Raw genomic sequence first — 22,561 nt, forward strand, 5'->3', positions numbered from 1 at the left:
AGAATCAGATTCTCTGGGCCCTGTCCAAACAGTGACTGGGGAAAAAATTCTGAGGTTTCTGAGGTTTCATTCAGATACATACTGAGAACTAGTTTCATACTGTATGTTTTTTCCTGGGTTTTTTTTTTTTTTTTTTTTTTTTTTTTTTTTTTTTTTTTTTTTGGAGACAGGGTTTCTCTGTGTAGCTCTAGCTGTCCTTGAACTCACTCTGTAAACCAGGCTGGCCTCACACTCAAGAGCTCCTCCTGCCTCTGCCTCCTGAGTGCTGGGATAAAGGCGTGACCACCACTGCCTGCCTTCTTGTGCCCGTCTGCTTCTGCTGTCTTAGATGCAAAATGCTTCCAGGGACATTGTCCCAATGATTTATCAAGGCTTGGAAGAGGGATTTGGAAGTTAGGCAGAAAGCTCCTTTCTGAGTATCGAAATACATAGGTTTTCATATTTGTGGGTTTCTTGTCTGTGCATTTAATCAACTGTGGATGGAAATTTTAAAACTGTGTCTGTACTGAAGATATATTACCCTTTAAAAAGATGCACTACATAGATGTGTGTGTATGTGATATCAGAGGACAATCTATCAAGAGTTTTCTCCTTTTATCCTGTGGGTTCCAAAGCAGGAACTCAGATCAATTGGTGGAGTGGCACGTGAGCCATCTTGCTGGCCTGTATGGGCTCTTTTGGTTATTATTATCTCAAGAACACATTAGAGTCACTGGGGAGATGGCTCAGCTGCTCTTTCAGAGAATCCAGATTCAGTTTCCGTTTCCCACACAGTAGCTCACAGCTGCCTGTCACTATGGTTCCAGGGCCTCTGATGATGTTCTCTGGTCTTCAAGGGTCCAAGGCACACACATGGCACACATGTGTGCATGCAGGCAAGACACTCTGTGTCTTAGAGACAGGGTTTCTCTGTAACAACTATAGTCTTGTCTGTCTTGGAACTTGCTCTGTAGATCAGGCTGGTTTTGAATTTAGAGATCCGCCTGCCTCTGCCTCCCAAGTGCTAGGATTAAAGACTTACATACATATTTCTGGAAGAGAGAAGGATAGAATATAAGCCATCTAAATAGGAATTATATTCCATATTGAATCCTCAGTGTCAAGCAAACAAATACATTATGTTAAATATGTAGATATAGATTACAAGTAATCCAGACATTACTTAGATTATGTAGGATATGCACAGATTATATGAAAATGCTACCCTGTTTTATATACGGGCCCAGAGTATCTATGAGTTGAGTATCTGCGGGGGTCTTAGAAATAATTCCCTGCACATAGCAAAGGCTAACTGTACTGGGCAGTTTTAGACAAGCCAGAGGAGGCCCAGAGGATGGGAAAGCTGCTGTGGAAAGCAATGCCTAAATTTCCCTCTGGAGCAGGCCTGAGCCCCAGTTCTGGGACACAACACTGAGCCCTGAGCGTGCTCTCTGATCTCTGTTAGCCTCCTCCCTGATCTCTGTTAGCCTCATGTGCTCTTCTGAAAATGGGAGCAAGAATAACATGTACTACAAAGCACTGGTATGGGATGTTGCCCTTGTTTTTTCTTTGTCTCCTTCCTTCCTTCCTTCCTTCCTTCCTTGTCTGTCTGTCTGTCTGTCTGTCTGTCTATTTAGCATACAAAATATAGGCTTTATTATGGCATTTGCAAACTTTTTTTTCCTGTTTCTCTGTCTTCTCACCCATTCCCCTGCACAAGCCCCGCCCCTATACCCTTGTACTTCTCTTGGCCTCCTTTCTGCTGAGGTCACATGCCCTTTGACTTCCTCCTTTTCTGAACAGCATTTCTCCCTCATGATCCCCTATCTAATTTCATAGCCTCTGCCCTCATTCATAGCCACTCTCACATGCCTCCAACCCTTGTCAGTTAGGATCACATATGAGAGAGAACGTTTTTCTCTTGTTTTCACTTTTTGAATCTGGGTCACCTCACTTACTGACAACACATTTCAAATCCATTCATTGTCCTGCGAGGTTCATAATTTTATTTATCTTTATGGCCGAGTAGAACAGCACTGCGCGTCTATACCGAGCATTGAGCCTTTCAAGGAAGGAACTTAGTGAGCAGTCATTATTGGCTAATCTGTGAAGAGAACAGCAGATAGAATGATCATTCTAGACGACAGAATAGAAACAGAAACTTTAGCCCGGTAGCATGTCTGTAATTCCAGCACTCAGGAGGCTGAGGCAGGAGGATGGAATTTGAGAAGAGTCTGTAGAAAGACCCTGTCTCAGGGAAACAAAAGACCAGAAGACCTGAAATAGGACAAAGATCTCAGAAGTAACCTGGGAGTTGGCAGTGGCCCAGCCACGCCGCTGGAAACAGTCAAGGGAAGTCAGGGGAGAGAACAGTTCGAATGAAGCTGATAGGAGCCTAAGCAGTGGGGTAAACTCTGTTCCCACTGGACTCTAAAGGAGGAGAAGCTGGGCTGGGCTTCAGGGCACCTGCAGTATGACGAGTAGGGGGCAAAGGGCAGCAGGTCCCAGGAAGTGTGATTGAACCAGGTGTCACACAGATGAGCATCTGTGTCTGTCACCATTACTGGATTTAGAGCATTAAAAGGAGACCCCTCTCGGCCTTTGATCAGGTCTTGACAAGTTCCTGCTTTTTGCCCGAAGGATGGACATCCGTCGGATCAGCTTCGACACAGAGGACCTGTCCGACGATGTCATCCCACTGGCTGACGTGCGCAGTGCTGTGGCCCTTGACTGGGACTCCCGGGATGACCACGTGTATTGGACAGATGTCAGCACTGATACCATCAGCAGGGCCAAGTGGGATGGAACAGGACAGGAGGTAGGGCTGCTCGGATCCAGTCCCTCCAGGAGGGAAAGTGTTTCCAGTTCCTTGCGGTTGGTGGAGTTTGGGCTCCAGAGCTGGAATAGGAGTGCAGACAGTGATAAACTTTGCTTCCTGCCCAGGTGGTAGTGGATACCAGTTTGGAGAGCCCTGCTGGCTTGGCAATTGATTGGGTCACCAACAAGCTCTACTGGACAGATGCAGGTATGTACAGGGAGCCTGGCTGTCTTGAGTCTTCTGAGTCTTTAGTTCTTATCTAAATTGCAACTTCTATGTGCTATACTTGGTGCTTGTAAATATTTTGTGGCATCTTGAACAATGAACTTATGACCTATTTTGTTTTGTTTTTTGTTCCATGAATGTCCAGACAAAAAAGGCATTTTTTTCTATGAGTCTTAGTGGGGTAGAGACGTGGGAGATAAAAAGAATATCTCTAAACTAGCATTCTTCAAAGTGTGGTTTCTGGAACAACAATATCAGCATGTCCTGAGAAGTTGTGAGAAATTTAGATCCTGGTCTTACTCAAAATCTTGAGGAATTGATTGGAAAAATCTTTACAGATCCATTCATGTGTATGTGTGTGCCTGAGTGTGTGTTTGTAGACCAGGTATGTACAGGTGACCATGGAAGCCAGACCAGGGTGTCACATCCCCTGGAACTTAGTTACAAGCAGTCTTGAACCACCCAATGTGGGTGTTGGGAACTGAACCTGTGTCATTTGCAAGAGCAGCAAGCACTCTTAACCCCTGAGCCATCAATCCAGCCACAGGGATCTGTATTGTAACGAGCTCTCCTCATTCTTATGTGCACTGAAATCTGGGAATTGTCGCCTCGAATCATAGGATGGAGTGGGCTTCCTGAGGTTTAGAAACTTGTGCTATTCCAAGGAGTGAAACTAATCACTGCCTTGAATTCTCTCTCAGCTTCAGTCAGTGAATATCCATTGCGTAGTCACTACAAAATCCTTGCCACGCATTTACTGCATACAGAGCTCTGGGCTAGGCAGGAGTTGGGCCAGAAGGAAAGAGCAAGCCTGGAATTAATTTTTTTTTCCCCTGATCCCTTGGTAGGCACGGACAGGATCGAAGTGGCCAACACAGATGGCAGCATGAGGACAGTGCTCATCTGGGAGAACCTTGACCGTCCTCGGGACATAGTGGTGGAGCCCATGGGCGGGTACGTGCTGTCCCTTCTGAGCCCCAGCTCCCCTAAGAACTGGGTACAAGATGGGAATCTGGAGATTAGGGAGAGGGGCCAGATCTGTGGATGTGCTAAGGGCAGAGTGAGCGCGAGAAATCACTGTCTCCTCTCTGGCAAGAGAACCTTTTAAATTTTAAATTTTCTTTAAAAATATTTTTTATTGTTGTTTGCTTTTAAAAGCAATTTTATCATTAAAGAATATTAAATTTGTACGGGCTGGAGATTTGGCTCAGAGGTTAAGAGCACTGTCTGCTCTTCCAGAGGTCCTGAGTTCAATTCCCAACAACCACATGGTGACTCACAACCATCTGTAATGAGATCTGGTGCCCTCTTCTGGCCTGCAAGCATAATGCAGGCAGAAAGCTTTATACATAATAAATAATTAAATCTTTTTGTTTGTTTGTTTGTTTGTTTGTTTTTGTTTTTCGAGACAGGGTTTCTCTGTATAGCCCTGGCTGTCCTGGAACTCACTTTGTAGACCAGGTTGGCCTCAAACTCATAAATCCGCCTGCCTCTGCCTCCCAAGTGCTGGGATTAAAGGTGTGCGCCACCACACCCGGCCAATAAATAAATCTTTAAAAAAATATTAAATTTATAGAAAACAAAATTCTTACCTTCAGCATAGTCATTGTTAACACTTTAAAGCATATTTTTCTGAAATATATTTTTCTCTAAATGCTCACAAATATTGGTGGTGGTGATGGTGATGGCGGCGACACTTTGGGTTTTATAAAAGTGACATCGTTTGGGAACCAGATAAACCAGACCAAACAAAATCCCCAGCCTGCCCCCACCTCCCGCAAAAGCTATACTTCAGTTTGGCTATATATCCTTCATAGCTTCCTCACCAGACCATATAGTCCTGCCTTGCTCTTCTTCATAGTTAACACGGAATTTTGTGAACTCACGTGTCCTAGTTATTTAATGCGTGTAGTCAAGAGAATATGTCTGTTGGGCACAGCAGTACACGCAGAGTTCACTCTCCCTCTTCTTTCTTCATGCCTAAGGAGGTCTCTTTTGCTACATACTTTAAGCTTTGGCCGCTCATCTATAAGACTCTGAGGTATCTTTTGATAGTGATGGAAGATATAAGCCTTCAGGGACATGGCTCTGAGTCCAGGCTTAGGGTAACTCTTGGAGCAGAACCCTAAAAGCCTTTGAGAACCCTGCACCCTCATCGGTATTTCTTCCGTGCTGTGGACTGACCCTCCACCTCACTCACTTAAGCTTCGAAGTCTAAAAGCCCCTTTGCTTGCTTTTATCCAGGTACATGTATTGGACTGACTGGGGTGCAAGTCCCAAGATTGAACGGGCCGGCATGGATGCCTCCAGCCGACAAGTCATCATCTCTTCGAACCTGACCTGGCCTAATGGATTGGCTATTGACTACGGCTCTCAGCGGCTGTACTGGGCAGATGCCGGCATGAAGACTATTGAATTTGCTGGGCTGGATGGCAGCAAGAGGAAGGTAAAGGTGCCACTAGAGCATCTTGCCCTGCTCTGGAAGCCTCCAGTGCAGCATCCTCTGGCTGGTGGCTGACAGGAGCTAGGGGGACCCAGAAGTTATGGGACCAGCATGGGACAGATGCTGTTTGTCTAAGAATGTAGCTCCAGGGAACACGGGGCTGCTGGTTGACGATTCAAGCTTATTAGGAATTAGGGTGGACAGTGGGCTGGACACACACACACAGAGGCTTTCCTAATCTCCATAACAACTGATGGTAATCAATCAGCTACTTTGTACCTGGCCAATGACTGAGCTGCCTCTCTTTTGCCATTGTTTATTTTGTTATCATTTCCAACTTTCTGGAAAATTACAAGAGTATAAGAGGAATAATATTTTGCCCCATTTCCCGTACCATTCTCTTTGTTCTTTTCCCCCTTCCTCCTTCCTCCCCTCCTTTCTCTCCACACACACATACACACATACACAAATATAAACATTCACACACACAATGATTTTTCTGAATCATCTGAGATTAAATTAGAAACATCCTGCCACAGTTGCAATATTTTCTTAAGAACCTTATATGGTAAAACTGAGCCTGGAGAAAGCACAGTAGGTAAAAAATCTCTGGCTACAGAAGCACGAGGACCTGAGTTCGAATTCCCGTGTCCACATAAACTCTGTTCAGTGTAGCACAAATATCTGTTATCCTAGGACTCCCAAGGGAAGTCGGGAGGCAGAGACACGAGAATCTCAGAAGCTCAGAAGCCTGCTATCTTGGCATACACAGCAGAAAAACAACAGAGACTGGTGGAAGGTGAAGACACGTACATGAGGTTATCCTCTGACTTTCACACAGGCACATCGATTGTACCCATACAGATATCACACACACTGAAAAACAAACAAAAGAACAATGAAATTAATGTTAACATGATATTACTGTGCAACTCACAGTCTGTGTGTAAATTCACTTCCAATTTCTTTAATAATGCCTTTTAATATTTTTCTCTTTTACTCCAATATCTAATCCAGAATTACTCATTGCATTTAATGACCCTGCCCCCCACCTCAGCCTCCCTGGGGCCTTGCTATGACAGGGCCTTGCTATATGGCCCAAGCTGGCCTCAAACTTGGGCAATCTGCCTGTCTGGTCCTGCTCAGTTCTGGGACAACAGACCTGTACCAACATGCCCGGCTCATAATCATGTCTCTTTAACGTCTAATCTTGTTTCTTCCTCAGACTTTCCTAACCTTTCTGTTTAAAACAAAACCATTTATTTAGTTTGTGTGCGCTACAGTGCATGCATGGAGGTCAGAAGACAGTTTGTAGGAATTGGTTTTCTCCTTCCACCACATGGAGTCCTGAGATTGAACTCAGGTCGCCATATTTGGTGGCAAGCCCCTTTACTCCCTGAGACACCTTGCTGGCCAGTCTTTCCATTTTCAAAAAGGAAAAAATCCCTTTCTTATGGTATCTATTTTGATTGCTTGGTCAAGGTGGCATCCTCTATAAAGCTGCTAACTTTCCTTTTGTGATTTGAGCCAAAACACACTGGAGATATGCAAGTGCCATTTTCCAGTAGCCACATAGCACTTAGATAGGTAGGTGTTAACACACGCTGGCAGACACGAGCTGGGAGACAAGCTCTAGGTCACAGGAACTTGCTTCCTAGCACTTTGCTAAGCTCCTGCCTCATCCCTGTACTGATTCGTGATGCAAGTGTTGGGGCCTTCCAGGTACTAATCGGAAGCCAGCTCCCCCACCCTTTCGGGCTGACTCTGTATGGACAGCGCATCTATTGGACTGACTGGCAGACCAAGAGTATACAAAGTGCTGACCGGCTGACCGGGCTAGACCGGGAGACTCTGCAGGAGAACCTAGAGAACCTCATGGACATTCATGTCTTCCACCGCCAGAGGCCTCCAGGTAAGCAGCCAGCAGCAGCTGCTGGCGTCTCCCTCAGCCTTTCCATTCCCTAGCTGCCCCCATTGAAAGCTCCCTCTCCCTCTACAGTGATGACGCCGTGTGCTGTGGAGAATGGCGGCTGTAGCCATTTGTGTCTCAGGTCCCCAAATCTGAGCGGCTTCAGCTGCACCTGCCCCACAGGTATCAACCTACTGCGAGATGGCAAGACATGCTCACCAGGTGAGTCAAAGCATGGTCTAGGTGGGTGGAAAGGGGCTGCCTCTTCTCGGCAGGAATCCTCTGATATGGTCAGAGAATCTGTGGAAGAGTGGGGGCTTTTAGGAGAAGGAGCAGGTAGACAGGATGGAGGTCAGGTCCCGTCGTTTCTTGTGGTCTTCTTGGATAGCAGCGAGACTGTCCTGTCTCAACACTCTCCTCACCTGTTGCAAGGTTATAATACGGTAATTTGTTTAGAACAGGACACTCCTTTGGAGAAACTTGGTGAAATAAATGTAAGAAATGTGTCCTATCTACAATGGACTGGTACCCTCTCTTCCTTAAGTGTGCCACTTTTGTGAGCATAGGACCTGTGTGTCATTCTTATGGGAGGACCCCAGAAGTAAGGCCTCGCTGCTCAGATGTTAGGGGTCAAGGTTTCTCCTAGGGCTACTGTGTGGGAGGCTTGGACTCTGACCTCATAAGGAATCTGAAGGCCTCTCAGCTGGTGAATGAAGCTCTCTGGGACCCTATTCCTCCACTTCTTAAGCTTTATGATAAAGGAGTCCTTCAAAGAGCGCTGCTGCTACGATACTGCTTTCTGTTCCACTCCTGTTTTTTAATCGTGTTTGTGTGCGTGTGTGTGTGTGTGGTGTGTGGTGTGTGTCTGTCTGTCTGTCAGAGGATAACATAAGGTAGTCTGTTTTCTCCTTCCATCAAATGGGTCCTGGAGACTGAATTCAGGTCATCAGGCTAATAGCAAGCACATTCACCCACTGAGTCATCTTGCCACACCTCCTTCCATAGAATAAATGTACACCTGTAATCCCAGCCCTTGGGAGAATTAGGAGTTGAAGACCCTCCTCATCCACACAGTGAGGTCAAGGCCAGCCTAGGCCATATGAGGCCCCTTTTCAAGCTCTCCTAACACCCAAAAAGGAAGTACCATTTATACATATGTGCGAAGTCTAGTGCTCAGTACTTTATGTATATACACAATTTCTTTTCATTCTTATAGTTATCCTGTTATTATCCCCATTATATAGACCAGGCTTAAATAACTTCAGTAATTTGCCTAGGCTCATACCGCCAGACCATTAGTATTGGACTTCAGTTAGCCTGCCTCCAATTCCTCTTAGTGTCTCTGCTAGAGTGACTGTCCTCCCTCCTTCTCTCTCCACCTGGGCAGGCATGAACAGTTTCCTCATCTTCGCCAGGAGGATTGATGTTCGCATGGTCTCCTTGGATATCCCTTATTTTGCTGATGTGGTGGTACCCATCAACATGACCATGAAGAACACCATCGCCATTGGAGTGGACCCGCTGGAAGGTGTGTGTGTGTGACTCTTGTTCTCATTTATATTTCTGTGCCTGATCAAAAGCCATCAGTGTCCTTTCTTCCTCCACCTTTGCCTTCTGTTCCTGCTGTCACTGCCAAAAACGGCCCTGCTATGACATGCCCCCACTTGCATCCATTTCCCCTCTTTGCCTGTCCCGGTGTCTCAGGCTCTGAGTCAGTTGTGGGTGCCTCTGTGGGCAGGCAGGACCTGGGTTGAGTCAAGCCTTCCCTCTCAGGAAAAGTGTATTGGTCTGACAGCACGCTGCACAGGATCAGCCGTGCCAGCCTGGATGGCTCACAGCATGAGGACATCATCACTACAGGTGAGCCTTCCTCCCAACCCGAGGGCCACCTGTCTGGCTAAAGAGCTGGGAAATATCCCATCTGTCTTAAGGAAGGAGTCAGAGTGCTCTTCCAACATCCTGCAGGTCTGCAGACCACAGACGGACTTGCAGTGGACGCCATCGGCCGGAAAGTGTACTGGACAGACACAGGAACGAATCGGATTGAAGTTGGCAACCTGGATGGGTCTATGCGGAAAGTGTTGGTGTGGCAGAACCTTGACAGTCCCCGGGCCATTGTATTATACCATGAAATGGGGTGAGAGCTGGCTTTATCACTCTGAGTGGACCAAGCTTAGCCGAGACGATGGATAGGTGAAGGTGTGCACAGCGGGAAATGACCATGAAGCATAGGAGCACTGTGAACCCTGTAGGTCACAAAGGCTGACCCCTGACCCCGGACTGTTCCACTCCCTGGCAGCTTCTTTCATTGTGTCACTGTAGCATACAGCGTTAAAGCATGAGCCTTGCCATCAGTAGACAGGATGCAAGAGCCCGGGGGAATCCATCACTTAGCAAAGTGCTTGCCACACAAGCATGAAGACCCGAGTTTGGAATCTCAGTACCCAAATAGAAAGCTAGGTACAGTGATAAGTGCCTATGATCCTAATACTGAAGAGGCAGAAACAGGAGGAGCCCAGAGATTGCTGGCCAGCTAGGCTTGCTGGACCAATGGGCTCCAGGTTCAGTGAAAGATCCTATGTTAAAAAAAATAATAATAAGGTAGAGGGTTGGAGAGATGGCTCAGCAGTTAAGAGCACTGACTGCTCTTCCAGAGGTCCTGAGTTCAATTCCCAGCAACCACATGGTGGCTCACAACCATCTGTAATGGGATCTGATGCCCTCTTCTGGTGTGTCTGAAGACAGCAACAGTGTACTCATACATTAAATGAATAAATAAATCTAAGGTAGAAAGTGAATGGGGACCATCCATCTCTGGCCTCAAGCCTCACATGCACACACACGGCATGCACCTGCATGCACAAGGACACACACAGAGACCAAGACTCCAATTCTTCCATGTGTATTAGCTTCCTCACTTTGTATGCAATGTTTAAAATCTCTGATCCTTATCAGCTTCTTCCCCTATCAAGCAAGGGACAGTAAAATGCACACTTTGCCACCCACCCTTGCGAGGGTGAGCTAATAATGTGTGTCAAGTGTTTGGCGCACCATAGGAACACCACAGTATGTTTGATGCACTGCAGGTATTTGCAGACTATAGGAGCTATTAGAATAACCAGCTGTTTCACCTCCTCCATCAGGTTCATGTACTGGACAGACTGGGGGGAGAACGCCAAATTAGAGCGTTCTGGAATGGATGGCTCAGACCGTACTGTGCTCATCAACAACAACCTAGGGTGGCCCAATGGACTGACTGTGGACAAGACCAGTTCCCAACTGCTGTGGGCTGATGCCCATACTGAGGTGAGAGCCCTGCCCCTGCTTCCCAGAGGCCTGGGAAGCTGGAAGAGAGCTGTTCAGGGTCTTCAGTGAAGGCCCCTGGTGGACTAAGAGCCACCTCTGCTCAATCTCCTCCACAGAGAATTGAGGTGGCGGACCTGAATGGCGCTAATCGGCATACACTGGTGTCACCAGTCCAGCACCCATATGGCCTCACTCTGCTTGACTCCTATATCTACTGGACCGACTGGCAGACCCGCAGCATCCACCGGGCCGACAAGAGTACTGGCAGCAATGTCATCCTTGTGAGGTCCAACCTGCCAGGCCTCATGGATATCCAAGCTGTTGACCGGGCACAGCCACTGGGTGAGAAGATCCTAGGATTCTTGACTCAGAGCCACCGGATTTCTGGGGCTATCACGACAGCAGAATATAGCCAGAGCACAGAGTTACTTACAGACAGACTTCCTAAGCTCCACTTCTGGGATAAGTCTTTTGTCCCTCTAGGTATGGTTGGTACTCCACAGGTCTTTGATGCTGCTACCTCCAAAGAGCTCTCAGAGACATTTGCTCTACCTCATTTCTGCCAAACGCTGACTCTTGTCACTAAGAGTAGCAAGTTACCCATAGAGACTGGACTTATGAAAGCTCTAGTCTCCCAGGCTGGGTGTGAACACTCTAGCCCCCCAGCTGGAGTGTGAAAGCTCTAGCCTCCCATGCTGGCTGTGAACACTCTAGCCCCCCAGGCTGGGTATGAAAGCTCTAGCCTCACAGGCTGGGTGTGAACACTCTGGCCCCCAGGCTGGGTGTGAAAGCTCTAGCTCCCCAGGCTGGGTGTGAAAGCTCTAGCCCCCCAGGCTGGGTGTGAACACTCTAGCCTCTCAGGTTGGGTGTGAAGGCTCTAGCCTCCTAGGCTGGTTGTGAATGCTTGATTCTCCTCTCTCACCAGGTTTTAATAAGTGTGGCTCAAGAAATGGCGGCTGTTCCCACCTCTGTTTACCTCGGCCTTCTGGTTTCTCCTGTGCCTGTCCCACTGGCATTCAGCTGAAGGGAGACAGGAAGACCTGTGACCCCTCTCCAGAAACCTACCTGCTCTTCTCTAGCCGAGGCTCCATTCGCCGTATCTCACTGGACACCGATGACCACACAGACGTGCACGTTCCTGTTCCTGGGCTCAACAATGTCATCTCCCTAGACTATGACAGTGTGGATGGAAAGGTCTATTACACAGACGTGTTCCTGGATGTTATCAGGTATGAGTGGCACTGGAACAGGCGGGGGACACAGACCTGATCCTGAGCAGTCATGTGTGAGGTTACATTCTCTGTTGACAAATAAGCAGACTAGATGGCTTGGCCGTTTGACATGGAGTTAGATTTCTGACCACTTCACAGCAGTCCACACTTCCATTGCTTGTTTGCTGGTTTGGTGACTGTAAAGCTACTCAGGGGCCTGAGATTGGAAGATCGATAGTTAGAGGCTCTCATAGGCAAGGTCCAGTCTCAAAAGAGTAAGAGCAGAGATGGTTCCCCACCTACAATCTCAGCCCTCAGGAGGCGGAGGCAGGAAGGCTTGGGTTGAAGATCAGCCTGGACAATGTAGCAACCTCCTGTCTCAAAAACAAACAGGTTGCAGCTCAGAGCGCTAGGGAAGTGCACTCTGAAAGTGAAAATGCTGGGGGAGGGGAGGTCTCAGCAGAGCTGGAAGTGATCACTTGAGGCAGAAAGATCACAAGTTCAAGGCCATCTTTGGCTATATAATGAGCTAGCTCGAGGCCTGTGCTGAGCTGTGTGAGACTCCATCTCAAAAACGTGTGTGTGTCTGTCTGTCTGTCTGTCTGTCTGTGTCTCTGTGTGTCTGTCTGTGTCTCTGTGTATGTGTGTGTCTGTGTATGTATCACAGAAACCTGGTATGTTAAACAAACAAACATGATGCCAAGTTGGGAACCTGGAGCTTCCACACTAGTGTCAGGCCCTGAGGGGACTCTAAGAACCCCCTAAGGCAGGTGAAAAGTTAGAAGCTAGATTGTGGCATAGGGACCTTAGCCCAACATTAAGTTTTATATTGCTTTACCTGGATATTTTGAGTGACTTTTTTTGCTATTATTTTTATTATTCTTTATATTTCTGATTTCAACACAACTCAAGAATATGATATCATGTCAATACTAGAGACTTACCGTGGCAGAAATTCTTACATGAGATATAGAAATCTTTGCCTTTGTTCTCCTGAGGGTGCGTTCAGATCTCATGGGGTGTGTGCAGTTTAGAGAAATCCCCCAGGTGACTACGACATGATCCTTGTCCCTGGTGCATTAGTTTCTGTTTAAAAGCACAGATCGGTTTTAGCAAACCTTTCCTTTCTGTCTCTGCTTTGCTTTGCTCTCGAGACTGAACCCAGGGCCAGTGTTCTACCACTGAACTGCACTCTCAGCCCCAATCTACCTGTTTAATAATCACCCCAGGTAGCAATTCCTGTATCCTCACAGGATATATTAGGAATGACTTAATTTGTCCTACGGCAAACCCTATACGTCCAAACCCTCTTGAAGGAAACACTCTTAAGATAGTCTGCCTGCATTGAGCACCCACCATTGCTGGGTCCTGAGGAACATACTGTATCTGTCTCTATAGAGTTTATAGTGAATTTCAGGGTATGATTTCTGGTTAGTCTGGTTACTCAAGCAGCCCTGCATTGTCCCTAAGGCGAGCAGACCTGAATGGCAGCAACATGGAGACAGTTATTGGACACGGGCTTAAGACCACTGACGGGCTGGCAGTGGACTGGGTTGCCAGAAACCTGTACTGGACAGATACCGGACGAAATACCATCGAAGCATCTCGGCTAGATGGATCCTGTCGCAAAGTGCTAATCAACAACAGTCTAGACGAGCCCCGGGCCATTGCTGTTTTCCCCAGAAAGGGGTAAGTTCATGTCTAGTGGGAAAGAGTTCCAGTCTAGAAGGAACTGGTAGAAAAGCAGCTCCCAGAATGTGTTTACCGATTAATGGATAGGTGGTAGCCGCTATATTCTGCCAACCTCTTTGTGACAATGGCGCTATTGCATCTTAGGTACCTCTTCTGGACAGACTGGGGCCACATTGCCAAGATTGAACGGGCAAACCTGGATGGCTCTGAGAGGAAGGTCCTCATCAACACAGACCTAGGCTGGCCCAACGGCCTCACCTTGGACTATGATACCCGCAGGTGAGGGCCCTGGTCCAGACAGCTGCCTGGGAATAGAGAGCGGGCCAAGAAGAGCACAGAGATTAGCATGGGAGGGGGGGGGCGGGGAGAAAAGATGGAAAATCCCTGGACAGATGAGGAAGAGGAAACAGGGAGAGGGGGAAGACAATGCAGTCCGCACCAGGCTTGCTGAATCCAGCCCTGAGCCTTCAGTGGCTTTGGTCTCCTTGGTTTGCAAGTTCTGAGGACTATTAGTAGACAGCCTGTGTCCTATTTTACATATCCATTTAGGGTCTTAGATTTGTGGCTTACCTGCAGAAGCAATAGGCTCTGGGATTGGCAATTTCTCCTCTAGATTAGGGGGGAAAAAAGGGAAGGGCAGAGGAGGGTGACTTCCCCTTCCTGCCCCCGCCCCCCGGAGGAAAAGAATTAAGGTCAGGTCACCTGGAGAGTTGGTAGGGTGACCTCTTCTTTTAACCTTGGTTAGGTAGGGCCACATGGCCTGAACCCTTTCTGAAGACCATTTATAAAACTGTGGGCTTAGATTTCTGGCTAGGACCCAAAGGGTGGTCCTAGACTCTCTGTGTCCCCACAGGGCAGCTTCAGCCTCCCTGCTTCTGAGTTCTTTAGCTGTGGGGCTCATGGTGGCCTCTCATCAGGAGTGTCTCCTGACTGCACCTGCCCGTTCAGCTTGGGGAGGAACAGGAAGCACCTTATGGGGAAGAACCATCTGCCCCACCCCCTTCTCTTTCTCTTCTCAGGATCTACTGGGTAGATGCACATCTGGATCGGATCGAGAGTGCCGACCTCAATGGGAAGCTGAGGCAGGTCTTGGTCAGCCATGTGTCCCACCCCTTTGCCCTCACACAGGTACTGGCTCAGGAGAGAGGTAACTAGACCTCCCTGACTAGGGTGTTTCCTGGGGATCCTAAGCCACTAAGAGAGTACCCTGCTATCCTGGCCCAGCACTTCCGTGTTCTGTCATTTTGAAGGCCTGGCTCTCAAAAAGAGGTGCACAGAACCAGCTGTGGAACTTGTTAGAACACAAGTGCCAGGGCCCTGGCTATAGAGAAGTTACTTTGTGATGGCTGAGCCCAGGAACATGGCATTTTGATAAGTTCCCCTGGCGAATCTACGGCTGTGCTTTTAGCTCACTTAGTTAAAGTTTGTTAGAATGGCTAAAAGTGAGAGATTTGATGTGGCCAGCTATTTGGTGTTTGCATGCCTTCACAATGAGCCTGAAGCCTACTTGGTTGGATAAATAACAGGACACGGGACCTCTGTAGGCTGTAGTTACCTATAAAACAAGTTGGTTTAATAATGACATGCACTTGAAGTATGCACTAGTGTCAACATAGGACGTGGCCCTCTGCGAACACGAGACATACTGTATTAATTGCTTACCGACAACAGCAAATTAAGGAAGGGAAGGTTTATTCTGGCTCACAGTTCAAAGGTTCAGTCCATCATAACAGAGAAGACATGACGGCAGGAGCAGGAGGCAGCTGGTCACAGTGTAATGCAGTCAGGAGGCAGACATCGGTGCATGCTGTGCCTGGCTACCTCTCCTTTTTAGTCCCATCCAGGACCGCAGCCTGCTCGCATTTAGAGTGAATCATCTCACCTTCATTAACTTACCCTAGCAACCGCTCTGGCAGGCCTTGAAGTTTGTTTCCATGATGGTCTCTAAATCCCATCAACTTGACGTTCACAATTAACCACCCAGTCGGTGAGGTGGCTTATAGGTCTCTGAGTTCAAGGCTGGACTGGTCTGTGCTGGCAGGGAATCCTTAGTAAGACTCTGTCTCAAGTTAAAACCGAGATCTGCCATCACGTGTAACTAGTTCAAGTATTCCTAGCCGTATCTGGGATAGTTCAACACAACAGGTAACCTGAAGGAACTGTGTGGCAGTGATGGCTGTAATCCCAGCAATCTGGAGGTGAGGCAGGAGGATTCAAGGTTATCCCCAGCTACATAGCTAGTTTGCTAGTTTGATGCTAGGTTGGGCTATATGAGACCATGTCTCAAAAAAAAAAAAAGAAAAAAAAAAGAAAAAGAAAAAAAGAAGGAAGGAAGAAAAGGAAAAGAAAGAAAAGAAGAGAAAAAAGAAAAGGAAATAATTTGGGATAAGATAATGAACACTGAGTCTAAAAGAGATTCTCAGACACTGAGAAGTTCTCCCTGCTTGACGAGTGTCACCCTTTTTTTTTCTATTTTTAAATGCTGGAGATTGAACCTGTAGCCCTCTGCCACAGAACTACACCCTCAACCCTGTACTGTGTATTTGATGTTTACCCACCACAAAGGGTTTGTCTGAATTTACCTGGCTATAGGCTAACGCGGAATATATTTTCTCAATCTACAAATGTCTTCCAGAATTTCTAACATTCGACCACGGAGGAGGAAAAGAATAAACAATACTTTCATTTCCCCTCTCACCCTTGGCTGAGAATGTCACTTCCAGGGCATTATCAGGAAGCTGTCCATGTAAATAAGCGGACTATGGAAATCAGGGTTTTGAACAAAAAGACCCATGTGGCAAAGGCTGAAATGAACCTCTGGAGTCCTGTTTGCTGGGTAGTGAGCTAGTCTCTCATTTGACTGAGAACTGAGTGTGGGTGCTGCAGACTCGGAGATGAATCAAGCACATTCTTTTTTTTTTTTAATTTAAATTTTTAAAAACTTTTTATTGGTTCTCTGTGAGTTTCACACACCCCAGTCCCACTCATCTCCCGTCCCTTCGTGCTTGCCCTCCACCCTTGCATCCTCTTCCACAAAAGAGAAAAAGAATCAGTAGTGTGTCACAGCCGCGCACACTCACATCCTTGATGCAGGAACTTGGGCTGGAGGCAGATGGCTGTAACTCTAGCACTTGGGAGGAAGAGGCAATAGGTTATTGAGTGTGAGGCCTACCTGAGCTACACAGTGAGTTCCAGGCTAACTTGCGCTACATAGCAAGACTATCTCAAAAGAAAAAAAAAAAAAAAGGTTAGGCATTGTGAGGNGTGTCTATAATTCTAACACTTGGGAGGTAGAGACAAGAGGGTTACAACTTAAGAGCCATCATCAGCTATATAGTAAATTTGAGACCAATCTAGGCTACGTGAGAGCTCAATAAACAAAAACAAAGAATATAAACAACCAAACAAAACAACAACGACGACAAGTACCCGAGTAGGACGGAACAGATAGAGTGACAACCAAGTCACTACCGGGTGTCTTAAGCTGTGTGTGTGAGCAGCTGCTTGGTGCAGAACAACATAGAGGCATTCAGTAATGTGCTCCATGGGCCTGGAGCGATTTCCTGAGTGATATCTGGGGGTGCACAGCATTCGTTTAGGAAATCAGTTGCAGAAGGCACTTCAGCAGTCGGATAGCACACACGGAGGCACAGAGGTGGCACTGGGGTCTGACTGCTGAATACTTCTTCTTTTGGGTTCCCTATCGAGTAGCAGGACAGGTGGATCTACTGGACGGACTGGCAGACCAAATCCATCCAACGTGTCGACAAGTACTCTGGCCGCAACAAGGAGACAGTGCTGGCCAACGTGGAGGGACTCATGGATATCATTGTGGTGTCCCCTCAGCGGCAGACAGGTGGGCCACTAGGAACTGAGTCCCTTTCCTTATAGTTGGTGGGCCTGGCTCTGGTCATCCCAAGGGCTGTTAGTGGCCAACAGGGCTTGTGTTTCATGGTTTTTAGACCTGTGCATCCTTTGTGATTATTCTCTGCCCTGTTGTCCTGGGGGTGAGATAGCCCCGGATTTTCCTCCCTTTTGAGAAGTGTGAGATCGGGAGACCCTATTCTGTCTTAGACCAGACACGTCTGCTTTGTCTCCAGGGACCAATGCCTGCGGTGTGAACAATGGTGGCTGTACCCACCTCTGCTTTGCCAGAGCCTCTGACTTTGTGTGCGCGTGTCCTGATGAGCCTGACGGTCATCCCTGCTCCCTTGGTGGGTTGGATAGACTAGCTTCTTGGAACCACAGAGCCCTTGGAAAGGGAGGGGACGGCAACCTCAGCAGTATCCTTTTAGGGAGCATCGTGGTGGCATAATGTAAATGAGCAGTATTCTTGGGCTTCGTGATGATGCTCAGGCCTGGCTTTGTCTGGCCCCTGGCATTTCCTAGAACAGAAGTCTAGACTCCCGATGACTTGCTGGGGATCACCAGATCCTCATTTCTATTCCTAATATTTGTGAGCCACCATTTTTTTCTAGAATCACTAATAGTAAATCCAAATCCCTTTTAAATTTATAGCAATAAATGAGGGTACCAGAGGTTAGGGCATCTGAAAGATTCTGTTAAGACTTCTACTCTTGAACTATATATAGGTTTCTAGCAGCCCATTTCAACCCTCTTTTCTCTCCAGTACCTGGCCTTGTGCCTCCTGCTCCCAGAGCTACCAGCATGAATGAGAAGAGCCCAGTGCTACCCAACACGCTGCCCACCACCTTACATTCTTCTACCACCAAAACCCGTACCTCTCTGGAGGGGGCAGGAGGAAGGTAAGTAGGGTCAACACAGGGTTGAGGGTCTGGATTCAGATCACAATGCCCTACTGGTAGGAAAGCATTGTCCCAGCTTCATAATCTGGCCGATGGGAGATGCATCATCACATATTAACCACCAGTCACTATTTTTGTTTTTTTTGTTTTGTTTTGTTTTTCGAGACAGGGTTTCTCTGTGTAGCCCTGGCTGTCCTGGCACTCACATTGTAGACCAGGCTGGCCTCGAACTCAGAAATCCGCCTGCCTCTGCCTCCTGAGTGCTGGGATTAAAGGCGTGCGCCACCACACCTGGCACCACCAGTCACTATTAGGGGGAATAGAGGTGCGTTTTAAACAGATATTGCTGCAAATGAATCCCTCTTACTTTTTTTTAATTGTGTGTGTGTGTGCGTGCGTGCACTCACGCTCATGTGTTCTTGAGAGCACACACACATAGCCACATGTAGAAGACAGAGGAGGATAACAGTATCCTCTACTTCTATTCCCTTAGACAGGGTCTCTCGCTGAACCTGGAGCTCACTGTATTTTGGGCTAAGCTGGTGGCCAGTGATTCTCCTGTCTGTGTCCCCCATTGGTAGGGTCATAGGCATGTGTGGCCACGCCCAGTTTTTTACATGGGTGCTGGAGATCCGCACTTGGGTCTTCGTCCTTGCTCATCAAGTGCTCTCATTCACAGAACCGTCTCCTGGACCCTGCTGCTCTTTTCATCTCTGAGAGCAAGGGGCTTAAAAGCAGCTTTCTACAGAAAGCAGTAGGGAGGAGGCTTCTTCCTGCATTCCGTCTGTCCATCGGCCTTTGCTCTCACGTCACCAGTGTAGTATTAGGGTTTTGTCCTAGTAGAAACCCCTGACTGAGATTAAATATTTAATAAAACACTAAAGCAGTATCTGCATTATAACTTTATAACTTAAGTGTGATAGCCTTAGCTTAGAACGGTCCCAGGGCTCAAATAAAATACACATATATGCATGTGCACACAATACACACAAACACATACACGTACCATTATCAAATAAACAAATATAACCATATACAGTCTTCAAAGCAAGCATAAAATATATTCCATTAACTTTGATGCACTGGCAACTATAGTTTAAAAGGTCATTGAGCTGAAAGCAGAAACAATGACTCCAAAATAAGTACTTTAAGCCCAGTGTCTCCACAGTGCCAAGATTTGCACATGGTCACATGCAAATGCTATGGGCTCTGAGGCATTTTGTGTAGATTGTAAAGAAAACAAACATCCAAGTGTGAACATGTGCCTTTCTGAATAACTTTGAAATGTTAGTCATCATCTTTATTTTTTTTTAAGATTTTATTTATTTATGTATATGGTACACTGTAGCTGTTTTCAGACACACCAGATGAGAGCATTGGATCCCGTTACAGATGGTTGCGAGCCATCATGTGGTTGCTGGGAATTGAACTCCTGAGTGAATTCCAATTGAACTTCCTGCTCTGGAAGAGCAGTCAGTGCTCTTAACCGCTGAGCCATCTCTCCAGCCCAACCATCATCTTTATTTTCATCTTAAATTTTCTTTAGAACGTTAGTTGTTTTCACCATGCTGAAGTGTGAACTCCGCACACGCTAGGCAAGCAATCTACTGCTGAGCTGTGCTCCTAGTCCCTAGTTTGCTTTGGGACATCTGGACCCTCCTCAGACATTTCTTCTGGGTGTGTATATACACATTCCTATGTGCATGTGGAGGACAGAGCTCGGTATGAAGTGTTTTTTTCAGTTGCTTCCCATGGTTTGTTTGTTGTTTGTTTGGTTGGTTTTGGTTTTTTTTTTTTTTTTTTTTGGAGACAGGGTTTCTCTGTGTAGCCCTGGCTATCCTGGAACTCACTCTGTAGACCAGGCTGGCCTCGAACTCAGAAATTTGCCTGCCTCTGCCTCCCAAGTGCTGGGATTAAAGGCATGCGCCACTATGCCCGGCTCCATGTTATTTTTTGAGACATGGTCTCTCCCTAACTTTAGAGCTCGCTACTTGTCTAAGTTGACTAGCCAGCAAGCAGGTGTTTGCAACCAGCTTTTCATGTGGGTGCTGGGGCTCCAAACCTAGATCCTCATGTTTTCCTGGCAAGAACTCAGTAAATCATCTCCTTAGGCCCTCTGGTTTTTTTTAATGCTCATAGAAACCAGCCCCCTGTTAGTTCTTTATTGCCTGTGGTAACCTGTGGTAATACTTGTTTTGATTACTTAAGTATGTTAGCTGGAATATAATTTAAAAAACAATCCCGCATGACTAAGGAGAACATAGGTGCTATGTTAGAACATAGGTATTAAGAATAGGTCTCCTGGGGGGGGGGCATATAGGGTACTTTTGGGATAGCATTTGAAATGTAAATGAAGAAAATATCTAATTAAAAAAAAAGAATAGCTCTCCTCTATTCTTTCTCCTAGTTAATATGACATTTCTTGTACTTGTGTCCTACACCTAAAGAAACAAAAGTAACAATCATAATTAGCATTTCTTTCATTTTTTACTTATTCTCTGACAAATCCATAACATATACATAGATCCTATCCACCCCACCTCTCAGAATTCCACCTTGATTTTTTTTTTCCAAATAGGGACACTATGTAGCTTAGGGTGTCCTCACTCAGGGTCCTCCAAGTGCTGGGATAACAGCTATTCACCATGCCCACTTTCCTCAGATCTTGCCCAGTGGAGTTCTAGTTCTGATTCCTGGTATCTTGGTTTCAGGTACTCTTCTGCTGTCTATATGGCTTTTCTCCAGACGGTTGGGAGGTGTCTCCAATTGCTTGCCATAATATGCCAGAGTGACCTTCTGAGTGTTGCCAGTGCACCAGCTGTGCACTCCCTCTGGGTGTCTTGCCTAGTCCCTTGTCAAAGAAGGGAGGGAGGAAAACCAACTTTTTAACCTTGTGATAACCAGTCAGATTTGTGTGGTCTGCAGCTGCTTCCTATTAATTCTTGTAGTAGAAAGAAGATTTGAATTGGCATCCTTAGAGCTCTGTCTAGCTCACTCTAAAACTGCTACTTCTAAAGGTATATAACTGAGAACATATTTAAACATGACATAGCAGCTGGTAACATTCCCTCTCTCCATTCTCTCTCTCCTCTCTCCCCCCAACCCCTGCCCCTCAGTTTTTTTGAAACAGGGTCTCACTATCCTGGAACTCATCCAATAGACCAGACTGGCCTTGAACTCACAGAGATCCATCTATTTCTGCCTCCCAAGTGCCGGGATTAAAGACCTGCACAACTATGCCTGGTTTAATCCATGGCTTTTTCATTTCATTTTTTAGAGGCACATATCCCAGCACACGTAGAGGTCAGAGGACGAGATGTAGGAGCTGGCTCTCTTCTTCTACCCTATGGGTTCCAGGGATCAAACTCAGGTCATCAGGCTTGGCGGCGGATGCCTTTACCTACTGAGCCATCCCCCTGAGCCCTGATAGAGTCTTTCAGGTCTGAAAGCCCTATTCACAGTCCTTTCCTCCTTCCTGGAAGAGGGTAAGGACCTCTTGGGTCCAAGAAGGCTTCATATCTCTTTCTCATGCCCCACAGATGCTCTGAAAGGGATGCCCAGCTGGGCCTCTGTGCACATTCCAATGAAGCCGTTCCTGCTGCTCCAGGTAGGTCCTAAGAATAGAAGTGTTGTAGAAACGAAGATTCGTCTGTTTATCTGTTTTTGAAACAGGCTATTTATTAGCACGTAGGTCACACTGGCCTCAAATTCTCCAATTTCCTGTCCCTTGTCTCCCAAGTACTGAGAGTAAAATATGGATATACCATCATTTTATATGGGTTTAACTCTCCACTTATTTCTTTCTTAGTTTTTGTGAGGAGTCTTATAGTGCGTGCAAACTCTTCATTGACTAAGTCCATAGAAATAATAATTCTAAGAGTCACCACTTAGGTGGCAGCTAGAAGGTGGTCTTTAGTCCTCGCCTGGCGTTCTTCCCTTCTCCTAGGTGAAGGACTGCATGTCAGCTATGCCATCGGTGGACTCCTCAGTATCCTGCTGATTTTGTTGGTGATCGCGGCTTTGATGCTATACAGGTAACCTCAGCTCTGCTGCAGGGGTGACATGGTCTCTGGTTGCTGTTAGCCTGCCTGGGCTCTCTCAAAGCTTCACAGTGTGCTGAATACACTTGTACGCAGCCTAGAGTTGCCTCTGCTACCCTCAGCAGTCTCCCTTCTGGATGACTGACTTTTCCCATACCCCTCTCTCTCTCAA

General features: G+C 46.8%; 1 protein-coding gene across 2 annotated transcripts in view; it reads left to right on the top strand.

Moving 5' to 3' along the window:
- Nucleotides 1-22,561, top strand: part of Lrp4 (LDL receptor related protein 4) — a 56,960-nt gene that overhangs the window by 26,621 nt on the left and 7,778 nt on the right. For both annotated transcript variants that reach the window (XM_021185820.1, XM_029474331.1), the window contains exons 17-36: nt 2,589-2,797; nt 2,923-3,004; nt 3,871-3,976; nt 5,267-5,468; nt 7,188-7,377; nt 7,465-7,596; nt 8,762-8,902; nt 9,148-9,234; nt 9,340-9,511; nt 10,518-10,680; nt 10,797-11,022; nt 11,606-11,909; nt 13,362-13,580; nt 13,728-13,862; nt 14,603-14,711; nt 17,295-17,439; nt 17,684-17,797; nt 18,214-18,349; nt 21,889-21,956; nt 22,296-22,383. In XM_021185820.1, the coding sequence (XP_021041479.1) occupies nt 2,589-2,797; nt 2,923-3,004; nt 3,871-3,976; nt 5,267-5,468; nt 7,188-7,377; nt 7,465-7,596; nt 8,762-8,902; nt 9,148-9,234; nt 9,340-9,511; nt 10,518-10,680; nt 10,797-11,022; nt 11,606-11,909; nt 13,362-13,580; nt 13,728-13,862; nt 14,603-14,711; nt 17,295-17,439; nt 17,684-17,797; nt 18,214-18,349; nt 21,889-21,956; nt 22,296-22,383 (3,028 nt within the window). The remainder of the gene's footprint in view (nt 1-2,588; nt 2,798-2,922; nt 3,005-3,870; nt 3,977-5,266; nt 5,469-7,187; nt 7,378-7,464; nt 7,597-8,761; nt 8,903-9,147; nt 9,235-9,339; nt 9,512-10,517; nt 10,681-10,796; nt 11,023-11,605; nt 11,910-13,361; nt 13,581-13,727; nt 13,863-14,602; nt 14,712-17,294; nt 17,440-17,683; nt 17,798-18,213; nt 18,350-21,888; nt 21,957-22,295; nt 22,384-22,561) is intronic.

This window comes from Mus caroli, chromosome 2 (assembly GCF_900094665.2).
Source record: "Mus caroli chromosome 2, CAROLI_EIJ_v1.1, whole genome shotgun sequence".
NCBI lineage: Eukaryota > Metazoa > Chordata > Mammalia > Rodentia > Muridae > Mus > Mus caroli.